Source organism: Arachis hypogaea, chromosome 13, assembly GCF_003086295.3.
Source record: "Arachis hypogaea cultivar Tifrunner chromosome 13, arahy.Tifrunner.gnm2.J5K5, whole genome shotgun sequence".
Classification (NCBI taxonomy): domain Eukaryota; kingdom Viridiplantae; phylum Streptophyta; class Magnoliopsida; order Fabales; family Fabaceae; genus Arachis; species Arachis hypogaea.
In genome coordinates, this window is record NC_092048.1 from 15,489,544 (window position 1) to 15,510,582 (window position 21,039).

General features: G+C 35.5%; 2 protein-coding genes across 3 annotated transcripts; one reads left to right on the top strand and one right to left on the bottom strand.

Moving 5' to 3' along the window:
• Positions 1–9,475: 9,475 nt before the first annotated feature.
• LOC112737437 (phosphatidylinositol-3-phosphatase SAC1) lies at positions 9,476–18,176 on the bottom strand. 2 transcript variants are annotated; one of them, XM_025787342.3, is made up of 17 exons: positions 17,388–18,176; positions 17,092–17,296; positions 16,834–16,999; positions 16,523–16,745; positions 16,050–16,126; positions 15,052–15,084; positions 13,644–13,831; positions 13,455–13,552; positions 12,843–12,976; positions 12,620–12,751; positions 12,097–12,481; positions 11,862–11,983; positions 11,621–11,731; positions 11,269–11,481; positions 10,365–10,544; positions 10,017–10,128; positions 9,476–9,930 (listed from the first exon to the last, which is right to left on the bottom strand). In XM_025787342.3, the coding sequence occupies exons 1-17, from the start codon at positions 17,544–17,546 to the stop codon at positions 9,679–9,681; spliced, it is 2,790 nt and encodes a 929-aa protein (XP_025643127.1). In that variant the 5' UTR covers positions 17,547–18,176; the 3' UTR covers positions 9,476–9,678. The 2 variants fall into 2 exon arrangements, with proteins under 2 accessions (XP_025643127.1, XP_025643128.1); XM_025787343.3 differs by lacking the exon at positions 15,052–15,084.
• LOC112735782 (uncharacterized) lies at positions 18,177–19,158 on the top strand. The gene is made up of 4 exons (XM_025785283.3): positions 18,177–18,399; positions 18,600–18,659; positions 18,789–18,835; positions 18,930–19,158. The coding sequence occupies exons 1-4, from the start codon at positions 18,274–18,276 to the stop codon at positions 19,015–19,017; spliced, it is 321 nt and encodes a 106-aa protein (XP_025641068.1). The 5' UTR covers positions 18,177–18,273; the 3' UTR covers positions 19,018–19,158.
• Positions 19,159–21,039: the final 1,881 nt, after the last annotated feature.

The following is a 21,039-nucleotide window of genomic DNA, read 5'->3' on the forward strand; positions in this document are numbered from 1 at the left end:
CGAGGTCCAATACTTCGGTTTATAAATTTTAGGGGTTTGTACTAGTGACAAACAACTTTTTGTATGAAAGGATTAGTGATTGGTTTAGAAACTATACTTGCAACGAGAATTCATTTGTGAAATTCTATACCATCAAAAATCCATTCATCAGACCACTACATATGCAATGACATAGAAGTGGTTATTTGCGTCTTGTCCCACTGCACTTGGAAGCTGCACACCGTAACGGCCCTTCAAGAAACAGCCATCCAACCCTATTAGTGGCCTACATCCCTCCTTAAACCCCTTCTTGCAGGCATCCAAACTAAAGTATAACCTATCGAATAGTGGCAGGGATTCAGGTTGAGAAATTACTTCCATCAAGGCAGTTGATCCTGGGTTACTTCTATGCAATTCCATAAGGTAATTGCGTGCCTTTCCATACTGTGCCTTTTCACTCCCAATGACAACCTCTCTCTCAACCTTCAATGCTCTAGCTACCATTTTGGGATTGATTTTCACATTGTATTCATCTATCATGTGATCCCTGGCTGCAGTTAGCTTCAGGTCAGGCTGTGTGAAGAGCTTCTTAACTAACTTAACAGTCACCGATGCTCTGTCAGCCAAGTTGCTACCAAAATCCCATCCACAACTATATTCATTGTAAAGAGTCTTGATCTGAAAGCAACCTTTTGAACTATTCCAAGAAATAAAAATTAGCCAAGGACATTCTTCACCTGCACAAGCTGCCCTCACCCTCAACTTCTCATTCTTAATGTATAAAACATCTTTACCCTCGTGCACAAAATAATCTTTCAGGGCTTTCTTGAATGATTCCATAGTGGGGAACAGTTGTCTAACCTTAAATTGGACATCACCATATTCAGTGTCTTCATCAAAGGTGTCATAGGCTATTTTACCCTCATCTCCAGATGAAACTGGACTGTTGAACACCTCACTTTCATACTCATAATGTTTCTCATATTCACTATCCAGCCCTGCTGCAGTTGGGTCTGGTACATGATCTTAAACTCCATTAGCAGCATTTGTTGCATCCCCTCCAGCAGGCCCATTTTCTCTGGAGCTTCTTAGGCTTCCAAGCTCTGGCCTAGGCCCACTGTTCTCCCCCTGCATACCTTGCTTACCAAGCCCCTCCTTTAACATATGTTTTCTCCTAGCAGTAGAGTATTTTCTACTAGCCCTTTTCTTAGCTGTTTTATGGGACATCTTTGGCCCATCCTCTGCTGACTTAGGCCCTTTCTTCTTAGCCACACCAGTTTTATTTCTTTCTTTAGGTGACATCCTCTCCTTAACTCGAGTCTTCTGCTTGTTCTTCTTCTTATTCAAACTGTCATCACTCCCACTGTCATCAGACTCATAACTAAGAGGAGGCGGCTTATAAGCCTCATTCTCAGCGCTTTCGTATCCATCATCCGAGGAAGATGATGATGACTTAAGGGAAATGCCGTCACTGGAAATCACAACTTCCGGTCCAACCCCATCACCAACTACCTCTGGCAAGTCCACAGGATGATCAAAGTAGATGTAAAATTTATCTGTCTCCCTGTTCTTAGTAATACCCTCCCTCAGCTCATTAATTTCTTTATCCCCGTGAATGGCATGAAGTCCAGATTCCATATCAGAGGCAGTCATATCACACTAGTACATTGTCTTAAACTCCACGTAGCCTAACTCTTTAAACAAAGCAACCAAATCAAAGTAATTAATCAGGTCAACATCTATTGGTGGCTACCTATGAACTTTTTCATGCATGTAGCTAAAAATTCCTTCACTATCCTTGTTGAAATTTCCCCCATGGTGAAATACAGGGGTTATCAGACATTCAGACATCTGAAAAAGTGCAAAAAAATTTTGTTAACCCCTAATTAAAAAATTTAAACACACAACATAGTTTCTTCAATCTTACATCAATCTAAACAGGCAATCCTAATAATCTATTCCAACTTTGAATAATTTTTTAACATATCTCTACACTTTCATCTTATTTAAATACATAAAACTCCTAGGATATGGCAACAGAAACAATATTTTAACCTCTCTCTACCCCACCACGGCTGAATGCAAACAACAATTGTAGAATGAGGACTGCACACAAGCAAAACAGTGAAAGGGATAGTAATGACATCAACCTCAGCAATTAATGCTATGTGCTGAACCGTTCAACTTCCGTCAATAGCGCCGTCCAACAACCATCTATGTCTCTGTCAGAAGCTTCGTCAGCAACCTTGTCACCAAGCTTTTCACCACTCACCCCTGCCTTGATGGAGAAGAGAGTCATCTGCTAGGGTTTAGAATATAATTGTGTTAGAGGGTCAAGGAGTCTTTAGGGGATAACATATAAGGCGCGAAAGTGACAGAAGGATCGCATCGGCAGACGAAGCACAGGGTCAGCAATTTTCGTCGAGTTTTCGCCGTGAAAGTGACAGAAGGACCGTGTTGGCAGACGGAGCACAGGGTCATGGACCAAAATAGATAGCGTTTTTGGTTAAGGGTCGCGTTGTCATTCAGGGAAATGGACAGGGACCGAGTTAGTACTTTACTCTATAAAAAGTGATATTGAAATAATATTTTCTTAGATCTTAAATACAGTGGTTGCATAATTAGGTGTTACACACAAGTCAAGTCATTTGGAGTATCATAATTATATTTTTTTGCATCTTAGTTAAATGTTAAGGCCAATGTTACAGTGAGAAAAGTGATTTTTTTCTCACCTGCTGAAATGTGTTGGAGGAAAGAGAAAAGAACACATAGAATGTTGGTCCGTTATTGTCCGACAAATGATGTAACATTTGTAGAGTGATATAAAATGTGGGCCAAATTTAAGTTATAGAAACTAATCTTTTTCTTTCTTTGTGAATGTGTGGGACTAACAAAAAAAATTAATAATAAGAATTATTACATAAACACCATGAATAATAATAATAATAATATTTTCAAACGTTTTTTCACCGTTTCCCCAAATTTTTTCAAATAAGCTTTTGACACAGCCAAATTATTCTCACTAGCTATATTTCATTTTATATATATATATATATATATTATTCGATTAGTGTGAATAGTAAAAAAATATATTTTTATTGTTGAGTATTCAATTTCTTATGTTAAATATAATTAAAAGTCTATATGTTTAATTTTAAATATTCTACTGTTATTGTTGACGTAATAAAAACTTTTTTTGTATTTTTAAATTAAAATATTAATGTTATTAATAAATATATTGAGTTGTTAAGTTGATATTGTTGTTATTGCTTATGCTAATAAGAACAATTTTATTTTTGCAGATAATAATAATCAAATTATTGTGGTCTATTTAATATTATGGTTTAATAATAATAATAATAATAATAATAATAATAATAATAATAATAATAATATATTTGATCTTTAAAAGATTAAGGTCATGTTTAATGCTATAACATTCGTTGTTAATAATAATAATAATAATAATAATAATAATAATAATAATAATAATAATAATAATAATAATAATAATAATAATAATTTTTGTTTTAATATTACGATGTTTTATTATTATAATTTTTATTTTAATAATAATAAATAAGTAAGAATGTTTCCAATTTTAATAAAATTGAATATAATAGTAATTCTTAAGCTCATTTTTTTGTTGAATAAAAAATTCTCATATTTTTTATCTATTATTTTTGTTGTTCTATTTATTATTATGATAAGTCTCATAAAATTTTGAAGCCAACACCATTTTTTATTTAAAAAATGAGCTCAAGAATTATTATTATATGCAAAGCTAACTCTAATTAATAAACTAGAGTCTTGTCTACATTTCATATCACTCTGCAAATGCCACAGTATCTGTCGGGCAAGGGAGAACCAACATTCCACGTGTTTTCTTCTCCTTCCTCCAACGCATTCCAATGCTACGATGAGGAAAGTGATTTTTTTCCTCACCTGCTGAAATGTGTTGGAGGAAGGAGAAGAGAACACGTAGAATGTTGGTCCGTCATTGTTCGTCATTTAATTGACTTGAAACACACTGAACAAACTTTCAAGATTTATTTTGTGTTGTCTTGTTAAATTTATTTCTGCATAAAACAAGTTCTTACCTCAAAAGGTAATAATCTTTTTGTACAATTTCAGAAATACTCAATAATTATAGTTCAATTTAAAAGAAAAATCCAACTCTATAAATAGCACACAATCCAAATTTTAATACAAAAATTCAAAATTAATCTTAAAAAAAAAGACTAAAAGGCTCAACTTGCATAAGAAAAAATAAAAAATATCACATTTGCATGATAGAAATATTCTTTCACATTTGAATAATCTTAAAGTTCTTAGGCATAAAATATCCAAAGTTACTCCAAAATTTACTAGCACAAATTAAATTAAACTATTAAAAGGTGCAATTCAAGAAATAATAACATAGTAACACTAAGTTTGAGCATGGGAGAAAATATCGTGTATTGTGTTCGTATCGAGGCAGTACCTTTTAGCGGCTGACGTATCGGTTGCTCGGAGGTAACAGTTCCTATTTTAATTGTGTATTCTATTGACGATGCATATTTGTTTGACGGCACAATTTTTAATTTTTTTTAATGTTACATATTTCAAGTGGAGTCATTCCGAATGAACCACCGCGTGGTTATCGAAGGCCACGGCAACATTTAGGCAGGAAATAGACTACATGAAAGAGGTAAATGTTTTTACTTTGTGTGTGTTAATATCCAACATTAATATCAGGGTTCTAATTTTCTAATAACATGTTGCAGTTTGTGTGACAGCTGTACGAAGAAGTGATCATACCCAACGAGTTACATGGACACCTTGAAGTGTGTGACACTGTTGCTCCATTATTGTCATTCGAGTGTATCAAATGGCACTTTGCGAACCGAGTGATGCGTTAGTTCGGGTATGCACAACCCGCCCCGGAAAAAACAAGAGTCATTCCACTAGAAAAGCATTGCATGACTCTTCGCGGAGTGCAGCTTCATGACTAGAGAGTTTTACATGCAGGGTGGATAGCGAAATGGGATATCCGTCGTAACACTCGGTTGCGGGATGGGCACCCCCTTCCAACTTGGGACTTTAGACCGTCAGCTGAGTACTATGATTAATACGTGGGGGTCGCACGGGAATCTGCTGATGTTGTCGGAGCAAGTTCCTCAGCATCCACCTTAGCCACCAACACCCCAGGGACCACCTCAGTATGCAGTGTTTGAACCATTTTCCTATTATCTTCCACAACTAGACCACCGTCAACACAGTCGGCACAACCAGTCCAGCGACCACACCGAGCCCAGTCGTCGCAGCCAATACAGTCAGCATAGTCACGTCGGCCAGTCTAGCGACCCCAGCCATCGCAGTTGACAAAGTCAGCATAACCGCCAGAGTCAGTCAAGCCGCCACATTCATCCCACACAGCACATTCCGCCCGGACAACAATGGGCTGGCTTTCCGCAGATCCCATTGCTGATTTCCGTTGATCGGGATGGGGATCATCATATACAACAGTGGGTCGATACTAGTGTTAGTCATTTTGCAAATTATGGTCATTTCAGCACTATCCCTACACCAGGAGAGTCTGGTCGACAGAGGTCTGCTTCTGGTCGCACTTCAGGGCGGTTGTCATGTGATTTCCGACAGAGTGGTTTCTTTGCTTTGCATATGGTTTTCGACTTTGCTCGTCTTAGTCTACCAGATACCCTGGTACATTTGCTCCGGCAAAGGCAGTTGGATCGGCTACCCCAAATATCGGTGAGTCAGTACAAGATCATCCGTATAACCTACGGACAGAAAGGAATCTACCTGATAGGTTTACTCTGTCGCATTCGATCAGGGCATGATGGTCAAGGGACTTGATTGGATGATTCGAAAGAAGTAAGCAGAGATTTAGTAATTAAGCTTAGTTTTTAATTAATGTTTTGTAAGTTTACCTTATCGAACTTTAAATTATAGTTTCGAAATTAAGTTAATGTAATTTTTAATTAACTTTTTGTAAGACCATTGTATGAAATTGAAAATTATCATCTCAGAAACTGTCAACTGTAATAACTTACAGAAGTTAACATATAACTTAATAATACAAACACGATGACGCACACAGACATAAACTGATGAAAGTAACTTAAAAATACGAACACAACAAACTTAAAAAACATTAACTGATAAAATTAACCTTAAACATACAACACAACGACCAACAAAGATCAAGGGTCCAACATCATCACCAACTCCACTCGGTTCAGCATCATCACCAATTCCACTCGGTCAAGCACGCTGAGGATACCGATTTCAACTATGACCTTGTCTACCACAGAGATGGCATATCTGAGGACCACACATTTCTCATGAATCCATTTCATTGAGGTATCGGGTCAATTTGTGGTGACTTTTTGACGTTCGTCACAAGACGGGGTTAGCGACCAATGTCGGTCCCGGATAAGCAGGCCATGTCTCCGGATTTCCTAATGGTACGAACTCAAATCTGTAGACCTTACGAACTTCTGTCATCTTGTACACATCATTCACATACAGCTGTCAGTCGAGTCACTGGTTGGCACAGCAAGTAATAACATGTCGACATTGTAGTCATTCCACCGGAAAGTGCCCACAGTCACACATCCACCGCACAAGATCAACTGCCAACACCTTTCCATTGGGCATTTCACGCACCTTAAACACCTCGTTTCGTCTATCAAACCGGTGTACAACTATATTTCCAGCACCTTGCATATTTGCTTCTATCCACTGTTGTGCAAAGGCAGAGAAAGTAAATCCAGCCCACTTGCGATCGTGAGCCTCGGCACTCTTCCACGTAAATAGCTCATTTAACCGATAATATGTTGCTCGGACGAGCGCTAAAACAGGGAGGTTTCGGGCACCCTTCAGCACTGAATTAATGCACTCGACAATGTTTGTCATCATGTGGCCTCATCGATGTCCCTCGTCAAATGCCAATACTCAGTGTTTAAGTCCAATGGCATCGTACCACCGGGCATATGCCTCGCCTCACTCTTGCAACCTCTTATAGTTGATGTTGTACTCCTCTACCGTTCTTGAATACTCAATGTTGACCATAGATTTTTGCAAGTGCGGAACTTTGAATACCCTTAAGAAGTTGCTACCGATGTGCCTAATACAAAACACCCACCATGCTCTTGGAGGTTGCCAATCACCTCCGAAACGATTTACTACTGCTCGAATTGACTCATGTCAATCTGAGATTATACCCACACCATCTCTTCTAACAATATGCCTTCGTAAATTACTGAGAAAAAATGTCACGCATCAGCGGTCTCCCCCTCCACTAGGGCCAAAGCGATAGGCACAATGTTTTGGTTACCATCTTGTGCAACAGCAACCAAAAGTACACCTTTGTATTTTCCGTAAAGGTGTGTGACGTCAACCTGAACTAGAGGCTTGCAATGCTTGAATGCTCAAATTCACGGGTTGAAATTCCAAAATACGCGATGAAGTATCCTGACACTATTCGCCTCCTTACTCCCATTGTACAAAGGTCGTGTTTCTATTTGGACAATTGAGGCAAGCATCTTCCGAACCATGACTGATAAGAATCTTCCCAACCACCAAAAACTTTGGTTATGAACTTCTGCTTTGCCAACTAAGACTTTTGGTAACTGATGGTGTAGTTGAACCTTGACTGGACTTTCACAATTATAAATTTCACCTTGATGGATGGGTCGATCTTAACCAATGGCCTTATAGCCTCAGCAACTGTATCCAAGTCTAACTTGGAATGATCCTGTGAAATCGTTCCCATGGTGCGCATGTGTCTACCGTTGTATTTGCGTATCTCCCAACAACCTTTTTTCTGTATCAAGCTGGCTCGGATAAGCCAATCGCACCTTTGCTCATACGTCTTGCATTTTGCATAGAACGTCTGTGGCTCAGACTCATACACATTGTAGTTGACTCATTTACAGATAATGTAACTTTTAATTGCTGCGACGACCGACTTTCTAGAATTATATTCCATTCCAATCTTGAACTCTCCGTCCTCAGGATCAATAACACCTACAAAAAGCAGAAATCATCATTCATTTATCCATCCAAAATATAAATTAAGAAAAACGTATTATTCACTCATCACATACCTATGTTTGTATATTCCGGAAATTCCGGTGCATGCATTGCGTCAAGATCTAAGTTACGCATAAAGGGTGGAACGTCCATCGGTTGACTAACTGCAGGAGGAACCACTACATTCTCCGCTGCTGCCTCAACTCCCACATCACCATCCTCGTCTTCGTCGCCAGCTTCATAAGTAGTTTCGAAGTCGTTTTCACTGTCAGTGTTCATTCTTTCGTACACTGTAGCTCTATCATTCTCTATATCTGAATCATTTTAAATCTCATCTGCCTCTACGTTTTCAAACTCAACATACAGTTCAATCTGTGGCTGTCGCACCTGAGTCTGTCGGTGAATTTGGATCATATTCTGCATACTTTCTTCGTCAATGATCGGCATAATATCAAACTGTATTCGACCACCAAAAACTATAACAAAATTTCGGTACAAAATACTGCTCACTCTCCTCAACATACCGTTCTCCATGCTTTGACAAAGATCGTTCTGAAACTTCATGAACGTCATGGTGCATGGAACCACAAACGAAAACGGATTCTGACACACAAACCTCGCTCCTTCATGAGTATTCCGTATAATCTCACCGTTGTGATACACTAGCAAGTTTGTGGTACCTTCTATCACACCAGAAACACACTCAAACAACTTTTCTCTTCGCAATGAAATGGTATCGAACTTGGCCTTATATAGGCAGAGCACTCAACATGTACACCACGTGTTGCATCACCATCGAATCACAGAATGACACGTCAGCAACACGCCCCCACATGTTGAAGGTGCCCTCGAATCACACATTGCCACGTTAGCAACACGCCTCCCACATATTGCCAGCTCACCCTACACGTGCTGCATCAGCACACCCCCCACATATTGATGCTACACATCTAATACGTCCACCTACATATAAATACACCAAAAACATCCATTTTCATTCAAAACACCAACATACCATATTATAAAAAATGAGCTTATGAATATATATAAAATAATAAAAAACAAACAAAATAATCACACAAGACATACCATCAACGCTTTGAAATATTAATATAATGTTGAATATTAACTTCTATTAATACCTGCAAGGAACACGTTCTTCATGAAATTAAGGAATAAAAAAATTGAAGTTACAGATTTTGTGAATAAAAAGTGCCAAAATTTTCGTGAATAATAATAAAAAAAACTAAAACAGAAAATAATTTTTTTTTTAAAAATGTAAAATATAAAAAAGTAGTTACTCATCGGTGTTAAGCATTTATATTTCAAAATTTAAATTAAATAACAGTGTTAGTAGTTCCTAAAATTAGGAAATACGATTAAATAAAAATTAAAAAAATAATATAATAAAATAAATTAGTTTTAAAAATTAATTAAAGGATAAACTTGACAAATAGCATTTTCCTATCTAAATCTTATACATATATACTATTACAATAGATAATATAGATGTTATGATTTTTACATATGGTACATGGGAATCAACTTGGACGTTGTAACCAACGCTATTGAAGGAATTAATAATTTCCGAAAAACTGTAATAAAACTTGGTGTTACATGGCATAAAAAGGACTCGTGATATCCTACTATAAAAAAAAGGACTCACGATACCCTAGGTACTTTTTCTTCCCCAATTAACCATCTGGTCAACCAGCTTGGATCATCAGCGAAGAATTTACAAGATGTGGGAATGATTCCAAGGTCAGTCCCAACATGTTCATACTCCTTTAGAGCTGCTTCCATTTCCACGGCAATGGCACCATCATTTAGAATTTCAAATGAACTTGTGCTCAAAGCATTTGCATAGTGTTGCTCTCTCTCTGGGTCATTTTGGAAGAGTTCCAATGAAGGTCCCTGCATTGATGCATGTTCATTATTTCTCATGTGAGAGATATCATATCCATATGGTCGAAACTCGAAAGGTAGTTTGAGCATAATACCTGGCACAGATCAGCATAATGTTTATATATCTCACTGCTTTCATCTTGATCACCAAGGAGGGTACCTCCATACCAGCCGTTGGCCTCATTCGCCGAGGTCATTGTGAGGTACCTTTGAAAATTAAAAGTACACAGAAAGCATCATTAATAGACCCAAAAAAAAAAAAAAAAAAACTAAGGCATCATATACAACCTTAAAAGAATTAGAAAGGAGATTCTATCCTACTTGAAACCAAGTGCTACACGGTTATGGCAAATCGCACAGAATAATAGTTCAGAATTCTATCTATATCTGTCTATACAGTGCGTCAAAGATTTCAAAGGAAAACCAACATCTAAAATACACACCTTTGAAAAACATCCTCTTCATTCATATCACTGCTAGATGAAAGCCAATTCAAGTTGCAAAAGCCATTAACCTGAGATCCTTCAATGTCAATTTCACGAGTAGTAGCTTTTGCAGCAGAGGAGCTTTCTTCATACTTTCTCTGGCCAAAAAGCCAATTGGGGCTTTTAAGTTGTATCTCACTGGACAAGGTACACAGAATCAGTGACAGAAAAATCCAGAGAAGAAATTCAACAGGCAATGTGCAACTCAACCAATATCAAGTAAGTTATCACATGCACAGAAAACATATTGCATTTTCCATCGGTCAGAAACACCACCCATAATTTGTCTCCCAATATAGTAATACACAGAGCTGGATCAGGTGGCTGAAATTGGAACTAAGTTTATTTACTTCACTCTAGAATTAAGGCTCTAAACAAACAGATGAGAGAGACTATCTTCAAACAAATTTGCCAGTTATACATTAATGGTGAGGAGGCTTGAACCTAACACCTTATGCATGCTATCCAAACCCTTCATCACTAAACCACTCCTAGTGGCTTTATCTTCGAACAATTATTGCACTGATCTTAACAAACTACTCAAGTGGCTAATAATTAGAAATGTAAAAGGCAATAGAGTTGAGAGAAAAGGTCATTTCAAGGAGAAATATCACAGGACAATACAGCATGCTGACTGCATTTACTGAATTAGTAATTAAATACAATACAATTAAGTTAAGGAGGGAAAGGGCAATATCAACTACCATTATAATAAATAAACAAGAAGCAGAGCTATAGGAAACTGGTGCAAGAATAAATATGGCAAGACAAAGGCTAGTATTCACATGCATGGTAAAAATAAACCAATAGTTCTCTATAATCAGGAGAAAAAAAAAAGCAGTAAGTCATCTAAGGGAGTTACGCTGCATCAGGTGCAACACCGCTGCTTCCAGAGACACCACCTGGTCTTTGATCAGGTTCACTGCAAAGCCTTACATTTTTAATGGCGCTACAGGTCTTTTCAATCAACTTGTCAAATGAAGTCAATTTTATGCGGCAGAAGTCTTCTCTGCAAGCTGGTATAGGTGTGAATGTCATTCCATTACTTCCGGCAGGCTTGGCATTCAGTTCACAACTGCAAAAACTCAGAGAATTGGAGATTGAGAAAGAGAAATGAACATTATATAAACATATAATTAATGATAAAACCAATGCCATATCTAACTTCATATAAAACATGTCAGGGATCAATTCTGCAAACAAGGAGGACTTACCAACTCTCAGGAATCAGATCATCCCCAATACCAGATACATGGAGATAATAATCCGAATCAAGCTCCCACAGAGCAGGTTTCCCTTCCTGTGGTTGGAAGTAACCTAAAAATCTGGAAATAGAAGACAAGACTAACACATTTAGACCCTAAAATTATCAAATCTTCTTATAAATGAGTTATGAAACCCCTCTATAAAAGGACAAGAAGATCATTAAGATGAAATAAGAGGAAAGAATAATACAAGTTTATTGCATCTTGTTTTTCACCATCAGTATATGCATTGCTATAGTATCGTTTTATAGATTTTAAAAACTCCCTTGATTGTGTTGTTGCTTTCCATTTTCCCTGCCTTTCAGGAAACACCTACAATCGCCAAAAAGAACATATATAGTAAAAGCAGCAGGAGAGGGCACTAAATAAATCAAACATTTGTTAAACAGATAACATGAATTTTGAATCACACAAATATGCCATACAGTATTGTGAGCTGCAGAACCGCCATATTGCTGTGCAAGTGCATCTCCCATACTTTGATACATGTCCATTAGTGCAGCAGCAATACTACTATCAGGATCCACTTTTGGCACATCAGTCAAACCCATTGCATGGAGCTGGCGTCCTAAAGCTTGAAGTCCATAAGCATACTGGGCAACATTTGTACGGTCCAAGCAATCAATGCAGTTGGTACGTAGAACTCCACTCTGATAGCGTGGTGCATCACCACTAGCACTCGTCTTTTGGTTCTGATGGCTCGCATCATTTTCTCTGTCTCGAATGACCAGAGAATTTAGCATTTCACTTGCAGTTCCAATTCTTGTAAGGTCACCAGAACTAGCTCTAAGATCTCTAAGTGAAGCATCCCTATAAAAACATGACGAAAAGTAATCACCAAATATATATAATCTTTCACAGTTATGGTTAAAATTCAACAAAAACTTGAACATTAGAAAACAAGCGAAAGAATGAATATTTGGTAACAGACTGAAAGCTGGAACGTACATCCCTGAACTTGTTCTGTTGCTCTTGTTGGTCCTCTTTATGATGGTGGGTTTACCACTGTAGTAAAAGCCTGTTAATTCAAGTGCTTCGCTTGCTACAGCTCCTAAAACTGCCAAAACATTGGCGGACTTGCTTTGAAAACATATGGGAAGAATAGAGAATTGTCAGGTGAAATGGAGACAACAATACTGCAGAACAAAAAGAACAAACCTAGAATGCTCACCTCTTTGCAAACTTGTGAAAGTCCCAGTGAATAAATTTAAGATGATTTTCCGCAGGTAGAATTTGGTTCAGATACCCAACAGCATTTGCAAATTCACGCCTAAGCATCATTTCTCGAGGTCGTTTCTCAACTGTCTGCATTTTGTAATTTACATGAGCTACAAAAATGTACTTTTCTTTTCGTAAAAAGTTCATTAATAAAAGAAGAAAAATTATGTAGAACAGCCAGTATTATATCCAATTAATAGAGTTTACCAAATAATTTGTGCAAAATTGCAATGGAATCATTCAAAACCTCATGAGATTTTTTTTCAATAAAAGAATGTACTGATAAAGGGGAAAAAAGAGCAATAGAATCAGGAATATCCCCTAACAACTACTAAATAATAAAAAAGCAACAAAGGAAAATGCAAAGGAAAACATACAGAATTCCCATAACTATGATTCAGAGAACAATAACAAGAAGAAGAAGAACAGAGCCTTATCCCATGACGTGAATCAGTTAAAAGATGATTCATAGTACAATCCATAAAAATACTGGGTAACTATTATTCACCCTTTCCATTGTTTATTTTTGTTTGAACAAACACACAAATTCATTAAAAAGAGTTACCTTAATCAAATTAAGCACAATAATCGGATTGCCATATCTCTTAGCAAGATCTTCAAAATGTAATTTTGTTGCCTGATATGTTGGATCATACCTCTGCACTGAAGTCAAAACAAGGGGGGGGGGGGGGATAAAAACTTAAAAAAGAGATGGATAATAATAAGCAATTCAACAACTCAACTATCTTCGTACAGATTATGTCAGGCTTAGGGCTAAATCTCGAAGCTTCTTGTGACCAGAAAAGTGGTATTGACCCTCGCATTTGCACAACTGAACTCATTTTACCCTTGCAAGAGCCAGCTTCTTCATCAAGGACAATCTGCTCTGTCTCAACATCATTAGCAACTCTCCCGCGGTCATTCACCCCCCTTTTCAAGTAACTGCAGAAACAATTTAAGACAAAAAATAAACCTAGGTAGGTATTATTATTTTTCCAGAGAGACCACAATGTAAAATCAAATAGTATCATGGGACTGACAAACATGAAACATTGCTAACTACTGCTGTATATTACAATCCAACAAAAGCACATAGTGATAGATATGAAGAAAACAAGAACAAAGAGAAAAAAATATTCCACTAACAGATTACAATTTATGGTGCAACCACTCTAATACTCATACCCTACGGATAATATACCAAAGAACACTAAAGATATGAGAGTTTATAGCTTCTTATTTGTTATCGAATAGATTGCACACTTCCATAATAAAAATAGGGAAAATTATACAATGCAACAAACTCTCAACTAAGATTATGACGCAAGACAACCCGGAACCTATAACTAATCAAGCATACAAATAACTATGATCAATATCTAACATCATTGTCCAAACAGCTAGAGCGCATATCTCTCGGAAACCTACGATAACAGAAAGGGGGTTCGGTTGGGTGCGTTTGTTAGTTGGGGTTTTGGGGGGGGAGACAAAAACAAGTTTGACCAGAAAACCGCATATTCACAACAAAGGCCCCCAAAGCTAAACAAGTCATTAAAGACTTATACCATTAATGAGGGTAAATTTTCATGTGTGGATTAGGAAGTACCAGACCACGCCAAATGCAAACCACAGGGACATATTGGCAAACCAATTAAAGAATAGAGTTATTGGAGAAGGGGGAAGGAAAGAAAAAGGGGGTGTTAAACCTGCTGTACGAAAAGAAGGAGGAGGATTCAGAAAATAATAGTAAGTATTGCCTAATAAGTTCCAAAGGACATTCACCTAGCAAAGAAAACAGTGAGATGAATATGAAAGACAATAAAGGTAAGTAGCCAACAAGACAGAACTTCAGGATAAATAAATAGCAAGGTGCATGTTGCTTTGAAACAGATTACAGATAATTATATGACCAAGGCAATGGATAAGAGTAAGACCAATTAAAAGAGAAAATACATCAGTAGGGACCGAAAAGGAGAGCATGCACAAGGTAAGTGCCAATGACAGAACTGACATCAGATAAGGGCTGTCTTGAACAGAAGAGGTTTGAATAAAATGAGGATTTTGGATATACAAGGAAGACGAACAAAGAAAATCTCCCCAAACTCTCCAATAAAGGAGACCTTATAGAGGTATTCATTGCAAAGATAGAATAAGAGGCTAACCTGGTTTGTTGCTCCTCCTCCTTCAATCCTTCCCTGGACAAATCACAACACATAATTGCCTATGGGGGGTAAAACTTAATATAAACTGTTTATTTTATCCAAAAAGATTGATTTTGAAAAAGAAGAGAATAATAAAAGTAACTCATCACTTAATATGATATAAGAGGGAAATAATGTTTATGCAAACTGCAAATTGAAGTAGCACACAAGTGCAACGAATTTGGGAACATCGATTCTCGGACACAAGCCCAACCAAGGATGTAGCACATACTGCACTCATATGATGAGGTTTAGTCGAATAAACCCCTCGTGTCAACATGCTTCCTAATTTTGCGACTATCACACCCCTATAGAGCTGAACAACAGAGATAACAGTTGTGGTACCAAATGTATAACAAGTTCATTCTAAACGATTAGTTTTGTCACACTTGTCTAATCCAGCCAATTGATAAGACACATGATAGGATCACAATATATTTCCTTATGCTTTATCAACTTGCATATCGGTGTGTAGAATAGGACCAAGGCTTATAAGGATACCCTGTACCTGCACAGTTCTATATCGAAACATTGTACTGTCCTTACCAACCCCAGAAGCAGTTTATATAGCTCCACATAGCCTCTAATCAGCATTGTTCACTTCTGGTTGAATTATAACTATTAGCTAACCTATCAACCACTACTGTTTAGTTCCAGTGACTCGAGTGCTACAGAAAATTACTATAGTAATAAGATGAAAAGTTGGGAGTGTTTTTAACATAAACAAAGATTTCCATTAACCTTGAACTCAAAGAGGGAGACCAACAACATCATATCATATGATATTATAACAATCATATATGGCCACAAATTTAGCAGGAACAAATTCAAACCAAATCATGAAAGCTTATGGAATAATGATCATATTTGAATTACCAAAAGTCCAAAATGATTCCATGATATCTGAATAAATACCACAAAAGGTTCAACATGAATGAAGTATCCAAACAAGTACATACCGTGTGCCTGCAAAATGTCTAGAACGTCTAGAAATCAAGGTAACACCGAAGTCCCTTCCAAAGATTGATAGGCGAGCCTGCCAATTTTTAAAATCATAAATAAGTCAAACAGGAAAACATTTTTTACCCTTATGTCTTGCATTTATTTCAAAGGAGTCTAAAAAACAGCTTCCAAAGAGTCTTCAAGAGCTCAATGTCCAAAGCTGCTGTCTGATTAAATTTGAGAAGAGGGAAAATTTTCAAGATAATGAACCTTAACCTGCTATATCCTAAGGAACTATAAACCTATCTACCATACCTTTGATGCAGAACCAGAATTTATTTGCTTTAGTAGTAAGTTAGTAACAATTCTCATCTTGTTTTAGTAGTAGGTAGTTTATTTATAGATATTATCAAATTTATCATGGAATCCTGAATGAAAATACATCCTTGAAATAAGCTTATACAAACATTCGAGAAATAACAAAACATACCTGCCTAAAATGGCCATGAACTAAAGCTATGGTCCAAATGGTGTTGTTGCATCTTGATCTGATTGCTTGTGTTAAATAAGCATTCCAAACGAAAATATTATCATACGACATCCCTCCATCTGGATCAGTCGAGACATTCTTTTGCAAACTTTGCATAATAGGGTAAGTGTAACTAAAAAAGAAGTCCTTCGTCAAATCGACACTGGAGAGAAGCTTTTTGTACCTGCGGAAGTGAGAAGATGATGTTTCACTTGTTTTGGATTCTGAATGCAGAGAAGCAAACTATACCTGAAGTTAGCTAGGCCAATTACCTTTGCTCAGTTTTAGAGTGAGCTACGTCAGATTGAATTGTAACATGCGGAATTGTAATCAATTGACTTTCTCTGATGCTATAGATAGCATGACCACATATGGAACCAATTTGTCTACGCTTAGTAACAAGAATCAAATAATAGGATTCCAGAAACCTAATGCACCCTACACAAGAAGGAATGAAATCAATATAACTGGCGGAAATGAAGCATATACGGCACAGATAGATAGATAGATGGGTATGAAGATGGACAAACCGGCAATTCCAAAGACCTTGGCGACGAAAGTGAGGCCGCCGGTGGCCCTATTGCCTTCGGCAATACGCTGAAGGAGGCTTTTGATTTCATGTGGGGAATACAAGACAGGGTCTTCGCTGATATTCAGATCAGAGGGCTCTGATCGATCGATTTTCAGTACTCGGAAGAACCTCTTGTGGCGATCACTCCCGATCAGGTAGAACCGCTGATAGTATATCAAATGAAACAGTTATTGATTTCTAGGGTTGAATTGAATTGAATTAAAATGGGGAAAAATAGAAGGGGTAGGTAGGTACCGCTCTGGTTTCATAGAGCCTGAATTTCTCGAGGGCTAAGGAATCAGGATCCGATTCGGGATCATTGGAAGGGTGCACTTTTGCTGAATTGCATTGAGCGTAGACCGATGATCCCGTCTTCTTGACCCCCAATTCAATATTCTCCGGTTTCGCCATCATCCACACTCATCACTCTTCTTTTATCTTCTCTTATCTTTGTCGCCCAATTCAAAATTATATTATACAATCAGAATCAAAATCAAATAAATAAACAAGTTTCAGCTCTCGCTCCTATTAATGCTTTTGCAGTTTGGACTCTCCACTCTCCAGTTTCCACCCTGATTAATCTCACCAATTGGTCAATTACCAATATTTCTTCTGTTTTGCGGCCACGTAAAATTAGCCATCGCTATATTTTTTGTTTCCCCTGAGCTGAGCTTTATGTATTATACTTGTTATTTTTATTATTAATAAAATAATTAAAACTAATAATACTGAATTCGTCTATAAGTAGAAAGCCTTTGCTAAATCCCTTCTTGGAAAGGTAACTACTTTTTTACCAGAGCCAAGTTCAAATTTTATACCAGATCAATTACTGTGTTATAAGAAGGTCCAAATATTAGTCCTACATAAGGGGAAAAAACTAGAAAGAAACTGTTTCTAATCCAAATAATATTTTAATATTTTAAAATGCATAAAATAATGAAGCGCCATAAACTTTTGATAAAATAATAAAAATTAATAATAATAATAATAATAATAATAATAATAGAAAAGAAAAAAGAAGCACCACACACGTGTAGAGAGAATGAATGATGAGGAAGAGAACTACAAGTTATCCATCCATAAGAAAATAAGAGAGGAGGAAGGAGTATAGAACTACCTAGAAGAGAAAGGGAAGAGAAAAATGTCACATATCTCTGTCCACTGCTGTAACAACTTCAGCTTGGCTGGTCCCCAAGCATTCACAGCCACCAGAAGATGCATCACAACATCCTTTGCTGCTAAATCTGGAGGATTTTCACTTAATTCCGTATGCTCTCTTCTCTTAATCTGCACGCCTCGCATTCATTTAGATTATAAATTTATTTATACTAACAAATGCCCTGCTATTTAATCAAGTTCTGTCCACTTAAGCCATGTATATGATGCAGCTTCAGCGTGTCTCTCATTTCATCATTTCAAGTTTTCAACTGAATGACTAATCATCTTCCCTGCTATTTAATTTCGCAGATACTTAAAGGTTGTGAAACCTGTAGCGGAAAAGGAGCCATCGAATGCCCTGGATGTAAGGTCATACATATATACATTCCTTAAACATCCACCTTCCTTCCCTAACACATTATTCATTCCTTGCTCGATTTTTTTTTTCCTTAACAAATTCGTTCAAACACTGATTATTTATTTTGGAGTATATGACAGGGGACGGGAAAGAATAAGAAGAATGGGAATATATTTGAAAGATGGAAGTAAGTTATTCTCCCTGGCATATACTTTCTCGTGTTATATTATTTTATTTTTCCTAACATCAAATAATTAGCTTCTATTGTTGATTCGTTGTAGATGTTTTGACTGTCAAGGATTCGGGCTAAAGAGTTGCCCCAGCTGCGGAAAGGGAGGGTTGACGCCGGAACAGAGAGGAGAAAGATAGAATTTGTTCGACTTATTAATGCCTATAATTCGCAGTTGCAGTGTATTGTATGTATCCCGTGATGAAAAATGCTATTGCTGTATTTTGTAGTGGAATGTATATTTTATTTCCAAATGCAATTAAGTATAAGCGATTGTGAAATAAGATTCCAAAACGGTAATACCAGCGAGAGCAAAGAAAAATAGTTAGAATTTATTTTATTTAATATTTATTAATTATTGTAATATTAATAAATATTAAATAAGATAAATTTTAGTTATTTTTATCTAAGTTTTTGTTATTAAATATTTTTTATTTTCAAAATGTTATTATTATACTAAAATTAATTATAAAAATTAATCACTAAAATTAATTGTATTTGTGTATAAATATATAATATTTAATTTATTTTTAATATATATATTATGTTTTAATTTTTACTAATAATTTATTTTAATATAGACTTAGGATTATTGAGAAGATTTAATATACATTTTCTCTTCGATATAATTTTAAAAAAAAATTGTTATGGTACTTAAAATTGTGTGTTTAATTTATCAAAAAAAAGGTAGAGCTGTCAAAATTAGTAATGACTCGTTAGCAGGGGTGTTCAAATACAAACCAATTCAAATTAAACCGTTCATCCAATTTAATTCAAACCGAAATTGATTAAAACCGCATTAATTCGGATTTGATTGGATTCTATTTTTTGCAAATCGTTGGATCAGATCGGATTTTGGATTTACTTTTCATAACCGATCCAATCCAATCCAAACTGCACAATGTGTTATAATATTATTATTTTATTATTATATTTACAATTATATTTATAATATATTCAATTTGTTATACATTTTTATATTATTCATGTATTATTATTATTTAATAAATATTTTATGTTCAAAATATTATTTATTTGTTTATTTTAACTAACCTATAATTTTATTTCTATTGTTATGTTATCGTTGGCTTTTTAAGATATTGTTGAGACTTGTTACGTTATTGTTAATTATTTAAAATTTGATGTTGAGACTCGTTATATGTATTAATTTTTTTAATTTACAAAACCGCAAATCCAATCCAATTCAAACCACTTGAAATTAGATCGGATCGGATCGGTTTTTTTTTTTTAAATATTATCCAATCCAAACCACACCGCAAGTAAATTAGTATTCGGATCGGATGAGTTTTTAACTCAAAACCGATCCAAACCGCACCGCAAACACTCCTACTCATTAGTCAGCTTAGAAAATCGGTTAATTTAGCTCAATTTGTATAATTCTCGAGTTAAATGAGTTCGAATTTTTTCTTTTTATTTTTTTATTTTTAGGTATATAAAATCTTTTTTCATATACAAAAGCTCTCTTTTTTGTTAACTAGTGTTTTAAACTTATATATAAATTATAAATTTTGATCACATTCAAAAAATAAGTGTAATATTTCAAATTAATTTTCAGATATTTTTAGTTGGATATTTTAACGTTTGATAAATTTTTATTACTAAACTGATTCTAACTTTTTTATTTCTTTAAACCAATTAATAATGTTTTATATTCTATTAAAATATTTAGACAAATCAAATTTATTATCATTTAATAAAAATATGAAATTTAAAAAAAATTGAAATGAAAATGTTTAAAGACTAATCGTCTTTATTAATATTAATCAATATTTCTAGCATTATCTTATTTTTATACTATTAACACTTAAAATTTAATATTTATTAGTATTTAACATGTAAAATATTGACTAAGTATTGATTAAAAAAATTTGTTGGTCATGTGAGATTCTTCAATTTAAATTTCTTGTATCGATACTTTTAATGTAAATGAGTTGGGACTAATTCATTTATGAAATAAAATTTTTGAGTAATTTAGAATAGAGTTAACTATTAATTTGGTATTTAAAAATTTCAGTCGCTCATTAAAAAAAGCTTTTAAAAAATGTTATCGACAAAATAGTTCTAAAATGATTTGAAAATATGATAAAAATAATCAATAAATATTATATATATTTTTTATGAGTAAAAAAAACTTTCATATT

What these genes read in the sequence shown, in the direction of transcription:
- LOC112737437 (XM_025787342.3), bottom strand. Translation starts at nt 17,546, where the DNA reads ATGATGGCGAAACCGGAGAATATTGAATTGGGGGTCAAGAAGACGGGA. An exon ending in TTCATGGCCATTTTAGGCAG is followed by an intron (nt 16,127 to 16,522) that starts GTATGTTTTGTT and finishes AAAAATTGGCAG; the next exon opens with GCTCGCCTATCAATCTTTGG. An exon ending in GGTGTTGCACCTGATGCAGC is followed by an intron (nt 10,545 to 11,268) that starts GTAACTCCCTTA and finishes TACCTTGTCCAG; the next exon opens with TGAGATACAACTTAAAAGCC.
- LOC112735782 (XM_025785283.3), top strand. Translation starts at nt 18,274, where the DNA reads ATGTCACATATCTCTGTCCACTGCTGTAACAACTTCAGCTTGGCTGGT. An exon ending in GAGGATTTTCACTTAATTCC is followed by an intron (nt 18,400 to 18,599) that starts GTATGCTCTCTT and finishes TTAATTTCGCAG; the next exon opens with ATACTTAAAGGTTGTGAAAC. An exon ending in AATATATTTGAAAGATGGAA is followed by an intron (nt 18,836 to 18,929) that starts GTAAGTTATTCT and finishes GATTCGTTGTAG; the next exon opens with ATGTTTTGACTGTCAAGGAT.